Genomic DNA, 11,902 nt, shown 5'->3' on the forward strand with positions numbered 1-11,902 from the left:
TGCCTTTCTCCATTGGAAACAAGTGGGGAGTGTCGGGCAATACACTTCTCTTCTCAGACTCGTGAGTGCTACAATGCCATCTTCACTGTGAGGAAGCTAGATCGTGCTCTCACTTTATCCCAGTTCTCCACTCCAGGGCCAGACGATGTTCACGTCCAGATGTTGCTGAACCTTCCTCTTGCAGGCAAGCACTTCCTCCTTCATGCATACAATCACATCTGAGCAGAGGACACGTTCCCCAGATGCTGGTGTGAAGCCACTCTTATACCTGCACCTAAGGCCAGTAGGGACAAACACTTTTCTTCTAACTACCACCCCATTTCTCCCACCAGCTGTGTTTGCAAGCCGATGGAACATATGTTTCACGCCCAGCTAGTATGGTGGCTTTAGTCTCGAAATTTACTAACTGCTGGTTAATGTGGATTTTGAGCGCACCATTCTGAAGTTGACCATCTTGTCACCTTGTCAACCCAGGTCATGAATAGTTTTCTGTGGAAATACCAGACTGCAGCTGTGTTTTTCGGTTTGCAGAAAGTGCACGACACCTGCTGGAGAACTGGTTTCCTCCATACACATGGGGCTTCCGATGTCGCATGCCTCGTTTTCTTCAGGATCAGGAATTTTTAAAAGACTGACTTTTCACGGTGCGTATCAGTTCTGCCTTGTCAGACACCTTTATCCAGGAAAACGGTGTGCCCCAGCCTTCAGACCTGAGCATCATCCTCTTTGCTATCGCCGTTAACTGTATTATGACCTGTCTCCCACCAGGCATTTCCGGTTCCCTTTTTGTTGACAATTTTCCCATCTATTGCAATTCTTCACAGACTTGTCTCCTTCATCGGCGTCTTCAGCGTTGTCTCAATCGCCTTTGCCCTTGTGGAGCATTGACAATGGCTTTCGCTTTTCCACTGACAAAACGATTTGTATCACTTTCTGCTGGCGGAATTGATTTCTTCCACCGTTTTTACACCTTGGGCCGTTTGCTCTTCCATTTGTTCAAACAATGAAATTCCTGGGGCTCATGCTCATTAGGGAACTCTCTCGGTCCTCCCACATGTCTTACCTGGCCGCCTGCTGTACGCGGTCCCTCAGTGCCCTCAGCGGTGGTTCCTGGGGAGCAGCTCGGACCACCCTCCTCCACTTGTACTGGTCCCTTTTCCATTCAAAACTAGACTGTGGGTGTTTCATTTATGCATCTGCACGTCCATCCATCTTATACCGTTTCAATACAATCTACCGTTATGCCATCTGTTTGGCCACTGGTGCCTTTTACACTAATGCAGTTGAAGGTCCGTATTCAGAAGCTGCCGAACTAATGCTGTCATACTGCCGTGATTTTCTCCTCCGCAGGTAGGCGTGCCATTTGTCCGCCGTGCGTGGCCACCCATCCTATGCCTCCTTCTTCAATGACTCCTTTGACCGCCAGTATGGAGCACATCCTTCTTCTCTGTTACTTAATGTAGTTCACTTTGGCTATTGCTTTGGCAGCGTATTTTCACGCTCCCTGCCTTTTTCCCAATGGGTGTGAACCATTTACCACCTCGGCTTCGTGTGGCGACCCGTGTTCACGTTGGACTTCATTCGCTTCCTAAGGACACTACTCCAGACTTGCTCTATCGCCGTAAGTTTCTCGACCTTCGCACGGAACTTCGCAACAGTACTTTATGTACACTGATGGCCCTCGGGATGATGTGGTGGTTGGTGTGGCTTTGTGTTTGGCATCAGTGATTTTTGGTATTGGCTTCCGGAACGCTGCTTAGTATTTACAGTGGAGCTCTTCGCCCTGTATCAGGCGACGCAGTACATCCTGCGAAACAGGCTTTTCGACCGTGTCATCTACTCCGACTCTCTCAGTGCCCTGCAGAGTCTCTGTGTGCTGTACACCGTCCATCCCTTAGTGCAGTAAGTCCAGGAAAGATATCACTCGCTCACTCTCGATGGAGCCATTGTGATGTTTATGTGGGCCCCTAATCGTGTGGGTGTGATGGGGAACGAGGTTGCTGACCCTGCTGCCGAGGCTGCAGTCCTCGTTCCTCGGCCCGCCAGTTCTTCCGTTCCCTCCGACGATCTCTGTGCTGCCGACTGTCACCGGGTGGTGTCACTGTAACGTCGACACTGGGCTTCCCTCCGTGGGAACGAGCTCTGGGGAATTAAACCTCTCCCAGTGGCTCGGCTGACCTCCTCTCGGCTCTCTCACCGCGAGAACATTTTAGCTAGATTGCGTATCGGGTGCTGTCTTTTTAGCCATTGCCATTTGTTTAGCGGAGATCCCACACCACTTTGTGCTCGTTGCCCTCAGCCTGTGATGGTTTGCCATTTCCTGGTAGAATGCTCCTTTTTTAACACTTACATTCTCATTTATGTTTGTCATCTGAGTTATCAGCCGTTTTAGCAAACGACACGTGAGCTGTTGACTGCGTTTTTGTCCATTGTAGCAATGTGGTGAAGGACATTCTATCTTTAGTTCAGGGCCTCCATTGTCTTTATGGTGTATTTTATGGACCTTTTTCCAAGTCCTTGCTTTTAGCTGTCTTTCCTTCCATCAACTGGGCTTAACATTTAGTCGCTTTTAACTCCTTTTTCGTTTTCATGTTCTTTGGTTCTGACATGGGTACTTATGACTCTAGTTGTTTTTGTTCCCGAAAACAAAACAAAACAAATCAAACTTTGAACCCCTGAACACTTTTGGGGCATGAGTTATCCCAGATTATTAATCATAAGACATTGACTGGGCTGAAAATAAGCAAAAAGTAGGAAAAGAAAGAGAAGGGACACAGTAGGAGTATGTGGGTTGATGAAAGCAGTGAAAGAAGAATCTCGTGGTAGTATTTTGCACAGAGCACAATATAATCATTGCATACACTGAGCTTCAAATAATGAAAGTGGGTTGTATATGGGGAAGGGAACTGGGGGCACAAGAAAACATCAGATACATCACATAGTGGTAAGACAGATATTTATAAACCAGATTGCAAACTGCAGAATTTCTCTTCTAGCAGAGCTTGCTGTTGGCCATAATTTACTGGTTATGATTGGGAAACTAAAGCTAATGAAATTGCAGAAATGTGGAATTTAAGATGATGGTACTAGAATAAGTTGAAACAATTGGAAGTTGTGGAGTGTTTCAGAGTTAGCATTAGACTGCAGAAATAGACAAATGAAAAACAATGAAACAGGAATGGGTAGCTTTGAGAGAGGAAACAATGAAGGAAGGTGAGGAACAACTTAGCTGAGTGACAAGGTTCAATAGAAATTCTTTGATAAAGGCAGGAAATATAAAGTTTAATTGTTAAATGGAGAAAATATAAAAAATGAAGCACACAAAAGAGAATACAGTCATACAAAAAATGAGACTGACATAAGGTACAGTGTGGCGAAACATGAGTGCTTAGAGGAGAGATTCAAAGCTTTAAAAGTGTGCATAACTATACAAAGATTACTTTGTTCAAGTCTGTACTCAAAAAACCACTTTGAAGTGCATGGCAGAGGGTGCTTTCCATTGTGTCAGTTATCAGGGCTTGTTTTTGTGCCATTGATGTATCAAGTGTGGGGAAAAATGATGGCTGAAACACTAATCTTGTTTTCATGATCCCTATGGAAGCAACATCTACTGAGTTGTTGTATTCCTAGAAACATTGCTTGAAGTAGGTTCTTGAAACTTTCTAAGTAGGATTTCACGAGGTTGGTTTGCATCTGTCTACAAGTATCTGCCAGTTGAGTTTCTTTCTGTGTCTCTGTGAAACTCTTCCATGGATCAAACAAACCTGTTGCCATTTGTGTTCCACTTCTTTGTAAACAATATATATCACTTGTCAGTCCTATTTGGTACGTGTCCCGCACACTTGGACAGTATTCTAGAATGGGTCACACGAGTATTTTCTAAGCAGTCTCATTTGTAGACTGATAGAATTTCTGTAGTATTCTACCTATAAACCAAAGACTGCCACCTGGTTTATCCATGACCGATCCTATGTGATCGTTCCATTTCGTATCACTACAAATTATTATACCCAGGACTTGTTTGAATTGAGTGATTCCAACTGTGGCTTGTCGTTATTGCAGTCATATGATGCAATTTATTCCTCATTTTGCAGAGTGCACAGTTTTACTTTTCTGAACATTTAAAGTAAGTTGCCAGTCTTTGCAGTATTTTGAAATCTTTTCAAGATCTGATTGAATATTTGTGCAGCTTCTTTCTGACAGTGCTTCATTATAGACAACTGCCTCATCTGCAAAAAGTCTGAGTTTACTATGAACGTTGCCTGCTAGGTGGTTAATATACAACATGAACAGGAGGTGTCCAAATGCTATTTCCTAGGACTCATGTGAAGTTAATTGCACGTCTGTGATAACTCTCCATCAGAGACAATATACTGCATCCTCCTGACCAAGAAGTCCTCAGTCCAGTCACAAATTTTGCTTGATATACTATATGATCATAATTTCAATGACAAGCATAAGTGTGTAATGAGTGAAATGTTTTTCATAAGTTGAGGTTTACTTTGTCTGTCTGACTGCTATGATCCATCGCTTTCAGGATATCACAGGAGAAAAAGGCAGGTTTTGTTTTATGTGATCATTGTTTTTGGAATCATACGATTCGGCATGGAAGTGCTTCTGATCAAATAGCTCATTACATTGTAGCTCAGAACACACTATCTGATCCAAAATGTCTGGACACTTACTAGCGGTCATTAGTGTGGTGTGTGTCCATCCTTCACCTATATGACAGCGTGAACTCTGCCTGGGACACTTTCAATGAGGTGTCTGAAGTATACGGAGGAATCTCAGCCCGTTATGTCTCAAAAGACAAAACCAAATAAGGTGATGTTAGATGCTGGGATGTGGCGCAAAGTCAACATCTAACTCATCCTGAATGTGTTCATTGGATTCAGACTGGGTGGTGTGCAGGCCAATCCATTTCAGGAATGTTATTGTCCACAATCCGTTGCCTCATAGTTGCTGCTTTATTATGTGGTGCATCATCATGCTGATCAAATCAACACCTCTGAACTGCTATTGACTGTACACAGCACACAATGCTATAAAATGTGTCCATGTCCTTCAACGTTTAGCATTTCCTTAAATGCAGTCAGTGCACCGCACCCTAACCAGGAAAAACACCCCCACACCTTGATACCGCTCTTCTGTACTTCACTGTTGCCACGATGCATAATGGTAGGTAACATTCTCTAGACTGAAACCATTCCATTAGATTGCCATAGGGTCTAGCTTGATGATTGCTTGTTTTCATTCTTCCACTGTCCAGTGTCATTACTCTTTACATCACCTTGAGTGTCACTTAGCACAGACTACAGAAATTCGTGCCTTATGAGGAGCTGCTTGACCGACGTACCCCATTCTTCTTAACTTCCTGTGCACAGTCAGTGTGTGCTGATAGCACTTTGCAATTCGCAAGTAATTCCTTCCACTGATTTCATGCAGTTTTTTACAGTCACCCTCCCCAAAGTCCAGCAGGCCTTCTCTATCTGTACTTGAGGTCTCCCTGGTCTTGGTTTGCTGCGGTTATTCCTTCGCATTTACACTTCGCAGTCACATCACTGACAGTTGACTTGGGCAGCTTTAGGAGGATTGAAACGTTCCTGATGAATTTGTTACTTAGATGACATCCAATTACTAATCCACATTCGAAATCGCTGAGCTCTCCTACTTCTGCTGTTACCACTTCTCTACTGACAACAGATTACTCCCAGCCTACTTTTATACTAGTGAGTCCACCTCTTACGACATGTAGTGATCAGTTCTGCTTTACATATGGGCACCTTTACACTTTTGATCAATTAGTATGTATTCTGAGATTCTACAAAAGATAGATGTCAATGATATTGGACAATTCATTTTGTTGATCACTCCTTGAAGATGATTGTGACTTGTGCTTTCTTCCAATCACTGGTCACAACATTTTGTTTGATGGATTTACAGTATATTATCGTTAAAATTTTGCATAAATCTGATAGAGATCCCATCAGACCCTGGAGTTTTTGTCAGTTTTACTGGTTTCACCTGTTTCCCAGCACCACTGATATTAATATCTGTATCATTTATCTTCTTAGTGGTGCAAGGTTAAACTGTGGTGATTCTCCCTGAGTTTCTTTTGTAAAGGAAAATTTGAAGACAGGCTTCATTATGTCTGCTATTGCTTTGCAACCCTCACTTTGAGTCCCGTGTCACCTGTGAATGTCCGGACACCGGGCACTAGTTTTGGTACTAGTAACTGCTCTTACGTGTTGCTGTCGGTTGTTGTTGTTTTTTGTATTATGCTCCTCAATCTGAGGATTGTTTTGATGCAGCTTTCAATGCTAGTCTTTCGTATGCTAGTCTCTTAGTCTGTGCATAACTGCCACAGCCTACATCCATTTCAACTTGGTAACAGTAATCAACCCTTGCTCTCGTGCTACAATTCCTTCTGTTACCAGATCGACAACTCCTGGATGCCTCAGGATTTGTTCTATCAACTGAACACTTTTTTTAGCCAAGTTGTGCCATGAATTTCTTTTTGCCTAATTGTATTCAGTATTTCCTAATTTGTTACTTGATCTACCCCCCCTCCCCCCCCCCCCCCCCCAAAATCCCAAGAGCTACATCTGTTGCATCTTAACCTCAAAAGAAACAAGTTCGCTACATAGCTTTCAGACTTAGCACTCTTGAAAATTTTCTCACTATTGCAGTTGGTATAATAACAGATTAAGGAGAAGCTTCATTTACTCTAGAGAATTTGGGAATGGCACAGTGATTGCTCCCCCCACCCTGTCTTTGTCCCAAAATCATGGATTTCATTCTATTGTCCACATTTCACATTCATATAAAGTTACACATCAGACAAATACTGTCAGAAAAGACTTCTTTACACTTAAACTTACACTAGTTGTTAACAAAGTCCCCCCTTTTTTCCCCAGAAATGTTTTTCTTGCTACTGCCAGTCTGCATTACATATATATTCCATACTTTGTCCATAATCAGTAATGTACAACCCAAACAGCAAAACTCATCAACTGCTTTTAATGTCTTGTTTCAATTTCTTGTTCTCTCAGAAGTGCCTGATTTAATTCAGCTGTATCAGTAATGTAGGAAAAGATAGATTGCTTCCGGAATGAGATTTTCACTCTGCAGCATAGTGTGCACTGATATGAAACTTCATGGCCAATTAAAAATGTGTTCCGGACTGAGACTCGAGCTTAGGACCTTTGCCTTTCACGGGCTAGTGCTCTACCAACTAAGCTGCACAAGCGTGACTCACGACCCGTCCTCACAACTTTAATTCTGCCAGTACCTTGTCTCCTACCTTCCAAATTTCACAGAAGCTCTTCTGCAAACCTTGCAGAACTAGCACTCCCGGAAGAAATGATATTGTGCAGACGTGGCTTAGTCACAGCCTAGGGGATGTTTCCAGAATGAGATTTTCACTCCTTTCTTCCAGGAGTGCTAGTTCTGCAAGGTTTGCAGAAGAGCTTCTGTGAAGTTTGGAAAATAGGAGATGAAGTACTGGCAGAATTAAAGTTGTGAGGACAGGTCTTAAGCCGTGCTTGGGTAGCTCAGTTGGTAGAGCACTTGCCCATCAAAGGCAAAGGTCCCAAGTTTGAGTCTTGGTCCGGTACACAGTTTTAAACTGCCAGGAAGTTGCATATTAGCACACACTCCACTGCAGAGTGAAAATCTCATTCTGGAAACATCCCCTAGGCTGTGGCTAAGCCATGTCTCCGTAATATCCTTTCTTCCAGGAGTGCTAGTCCTGCAAGGTTTGCAGAAGAGCTTCTGTGAAGTTTGGAAGGTAGGAGACGAGGTACTGGCTGAATTAAAGTTGTGAGGACGGGTCGTGAGTCATGCTTTGGTAACTCAGCTGGTAGAGCACTTGCCCATGAAAGCAAAGGTCCTGAGTTTGAGTCTTGGTCCGGTACACAGTTTTAATCTGCCAGGAAGTGTCAGATAGATTGCTCCTTAGTATAAAGATGGCATGTTAAGTTGCAGACAGGCACAATTAAATGACACTTACATTTAAACTTTTGGCCACAGTCTTCATCAGAAGAAGAGAAACACACTTAAGTCATTCATGCAAGCAAGCATACCACACACACACACACACACACACACACACACACACACACACACACCAAACTCCGGCAGCTCAGGCATGTGACAAAACTTATTTTTGCAGAGGTTTTTTTTCTATGAATGTTAAGTTTTCAATGCTAATAAGCAAATATACTCTCTCATCAAAGTCTGTGTTTCTGTGTGGTACAGTATACTCAGGTGTAGAATTTTGTTAAAAATAAAATGTGAAAGTGGATTGACATGGGTAATTAAAGATACAAATTATATGTATACTTTATTAACCACATTTTCCATAATTGTTTAGATTCTAGGAAAGCAAATCCCTGTTACTTACATGGGAAATACTTTTCATAGTTAATATAAATCCCCATGAAATAAACCTTCACAGTTACAAAAAATGTAAATTGTTTCATCCCTGCGCTTGGAACTCAGTTATTGTTTCACACCATACTGTCACAGTAAGTGAAAAAGTTTATTTGGACATAATTAGAAGATTAATTTCTGTTGCATGTGAATTTATTGCCATTCTGCATGATGTATATGTGCTGCAGATTAAAAAATGTGTTTGTGTCAAAGATAAATTAATGTTGCCTGGTGACTGTAATTTAAAATTAAAATAATGTTTAACTTGTGTATTTAATAGTCTTGTCTTCCTGTGCAGTGTATGCCCCTTCCTACACTTGCAAACTACGAAGAGGATGCTGCTAGAATGCGTCGTCTGCAGGAAGAAAATGACATGCTGAGACATAAACTTGCACAGATTGATAACACAAAAGCCACCCCATCAGATGGGCCATCACTGATAGAAGGAGTACAGCCTACAGAACTCATGGATGATTTTTACATCATTGCACAGTGAGTTATAATATTTTTAGATGTTCAATCTTTGGAGAATAAATCACTGAAAAATTAAAGTTCTTCCTTTCCTTACAATGGTTAGTGACTAAGGATTGTTAAAGGTAAAACAACATATAATTTTAATAATTCCGTAACAGAAGTTTCACCAAGTGAATTCTGTTGTTGTAATCTCTCTCTCTCTCTCTCTCTCTCTCTCTCTCTCTCTCTATCACACACACTCACACACACACACACACACACACACACACACACACACACACTCTCTCCTCTTCTACTCCATCACACTTCTCCTTTTCTTCATCCTCCTCCTCCTCCTCTCTGTCGCCCCCACCCGCCTTCTCTGTCTGCCCCCCTCTCTTCTCTGCCCCCCTCTTCTGTGTCCGCCCCCCTCTTCTGTGTCCGCCCACCTCTTCTGCGTCCACCCCCCCTCTTCTGCGCCCGCCGCCCCTCTTATGCGCCCGCCCCCCCTCTTCTGCACCCTCCCCCCCTCTTCTGCGCCAGCCCCCCTCTTCTGCGCCCGCCCCCCGTCCGCACCCCCTCTTCTGTGTTGGCCTCCCCTCTTCTGCGTCGGACACCCCCCCTTTTCTGCGTCGGACACCCCCCTCTTCTGCATCGGACACCCCCCTCTTCTGCGTCGGACACCCCCCCTCTTCTGAGTCGGAACCCCCCCACCCTCTTCTGCATCGGAACCCCCCACCCTCTTCTGCGTGGGAACCCCCCCCCCTTCTGCGTCGGACCCCCCGACCCTCTTCTGCGTCAGACCCCCCCACCCTCTTCTGCGTCGAACCCCCCCCCCCACCCTCTTCTGCGTCGAACCCCCCCACCTTCTTCTGCGTCGAACCCCCCCACCTTCTTCTGCGTCGAACCCCCCACTCTTCTGCGTCTGACCCCCACTCTTCTGAGTCGGACCCCCGCCTCCTCTCTTCTGTGTCGGACCCCCCACTCTTCTGCGTCGGATCCCCGCCCCCTCTCTTCTGCGTCAGACTCCCGCCCCCTCTCTTCTGCGTCGGACCCCCGCCCCCTCTCTTCTGCGTCGGACCCCCGCCCCCTCTCTTCTGCGTCGGACCCCCGCCCCTCTCTTCTGCGTCGGACCCGCGCCCCCCCCTCTTCTGCGACGGACCCGCGCCCCCCCCCTCTTCTGCGACGGACCCGTGCCCCCCCTCTTCTGCGTCGTACCCGCGACCCCCCCTCTTCTGCGTCGGACCCGCCCCCCCCCCCTCTTCTGCGTCGGACCCGCCCCCCCCCTCTTCTGCGTCGGACCCGCACCCCCCCCTCTTCTGCGTCGGTCCCGCGCCCCCCCTCTTCTGCGTCGGACCCGCGCCCCCCGTCTTCTGCGTCGGACCCGCGCCCTCCCTCTTCTGCGTCGGACTCGCGCCCCCCCTCTTCTGCGTCGGACCCCCGACCCCCCTCTTCTGCGTCGGACCCCCGCCCCCCCTCTTCTGCATCGGACCCCCGCCCCTCTCTTCTGCGTCGGACCCGCACCACCCCTCTTCTGCGTCGGACTCGCGACCCCCCTCTTCTGCGTCGGACCCGCGACCCCCCTCTTCTGCGTCGGACCCGCGCCCCCCCTCTTCTGCGTGGGACCCGCGCCCCCCCTCTTCTGCGTCGGACCCGCGCCCCCCCCCCCTCTTCTGCGTCGGACCCGCGCTCCCCCCCCCTCTTCTGCGTCGGACCCGCGCTCCCCCCCCCCCCTCTTCTGCGTCGGTCCCGCGCCCCCCCCCCTCTTCTGCGTCGGTCCCGCGCCCCCCCCCCCCTCTTCTGCGTCGGACCCGCGCCCCCCCTCTTCTGCGTCGGACCCGCGCCCCCCCTCTTCTGCGTCGGACCCGCGCCCCCCCTATTCTGCGTCGGACCCGCGCCCCCCTATTCTGCGTCGGACCCGCGCCCCCCCTCTTCTGCGTCGGACCCGCGCCCCCCCTCTTCTGCGTCGGACCCGCGCCCCCCCCTCTTCTGCGTCGGACCCGCGCCCCCCCCTCTTCTGCGCGGACCCGCGCCCCCCCCTCTTCTGCGTCGGACCCGAGCCCCCCCTCTTCTGCGTCGGACCCACGCCCCCCCTCTTCTGCGTCGGACCCACGCCCCCCCTCTTCTGCGTCGGACCCCCGCACCGCCTCTTTTGCATCGGACCCCCCCACATCTTCTGCGTCTGCCCCCCCCCCCCCCTTCAGCATCCACTTCTGCCCCCCTCTTCTCTGTCCCTCCCATCTTCTCTCTCTCTCTAGTGGTTGGGATAGCACAGGACTGCTCTTAGTCATTGTATATCCAGAATAAATGTCAAATAATTGAAAATCGGAGCGAAATTTTGCAGACATATTTCATCATATTTATCAGATAAATAAAGATATCTTTGTGAATGTGCAGAACTAGAAACATTACAAAATTTTGTGATCAGTTTTGTGATATATTTTTCTATTGCATCATATGCAACACTTTGTATTAGGGGATTTATATTATATAAATGATGTTTCAGAAATTACTGTTTTAATATCTGAAACACTTTAATTCCAGAGAAACACTGAACTCAGGAGAGAGTCAAAGTAAAACTCTTAAGAATCTTATTCGCAATATTGGAAGTGGTTTGCCTGCAAGTCCAATTCTGAACAGAAAGAGTTCCCAGGCAGGTACATATAATATATTGTTTTAATGACAGTGCAAGTAGTCTAAAACAAGATAATTTCACACTGCTATAAATGCAACTTTTTAAATTACAAGTGTAACAACATTCAGTTCAAACTAGAGTGTAAAATTAGGCTGTGAACATTTGTATCCGTTATTAAAACCCTGACAACATTTACTAAATAGTTATTAATTATCTTATGCTAAATGATCATACAAAATTGAACATTACTTGGAAATTTTGTGCATGAATATCTTATTTTTTTGTACAACTTTATTACTTCTGTTTATTATCTGTGAACATCATTGTTTAAACTACAAGCTACATTAAATGTATCATGGTTGCAAATGTTTCTTCTATTTT

The 11,902-nt window shown here is 46.2% G+C and overlaps 1 protein-coding gene across 1 annotated transcript in view; it reads left to right on the forward strand.

Moving 5' to 3' along the window:
- LOC124771133 (WD repeat-containing protein 91-like) overlaps positions 1-11,581 on the forward strand; it is a gene marked incomplete at its 5' end in the record, with an annotated part of 29,158 nt that extends 17,577 nt beyond the window's left edge. The window contains 2 exons of the mRNA XM_047249288.1: positions 8,732-8,925; positions 11,431-11,581. Of these exons, the coding sequence (XP_047105244.1) occupies positions 8,732-8,925; positions 11,431-11,566 (330 nt within the window). The remainder of the gene's footprint in view (positions 1-8,731; positions 8,926-11,430) is intronic.
- Between the last annotated feature and the right edge of the window lie 321 nt (positions 11,582-11,902).

Source organism: Schistocerca piceifrons, unplaced genomic scaffold (assembly GCF_021461385.2).
Source record: "Schistocerca piceifrons isolate TAMUIC-IGC-003096 unplaced genomic scaffold, iqSchPice1.1 HiC_scaffold_895, whole genome shotgun sequence".
Classification (NCBI taxonomy): domain Eukaryota; kingdom Metazoa; phylum Arthropoda; class Insecta; order Orthoptera; family Acrididae; genus Schistocerca; species Schistocerca piceifrons.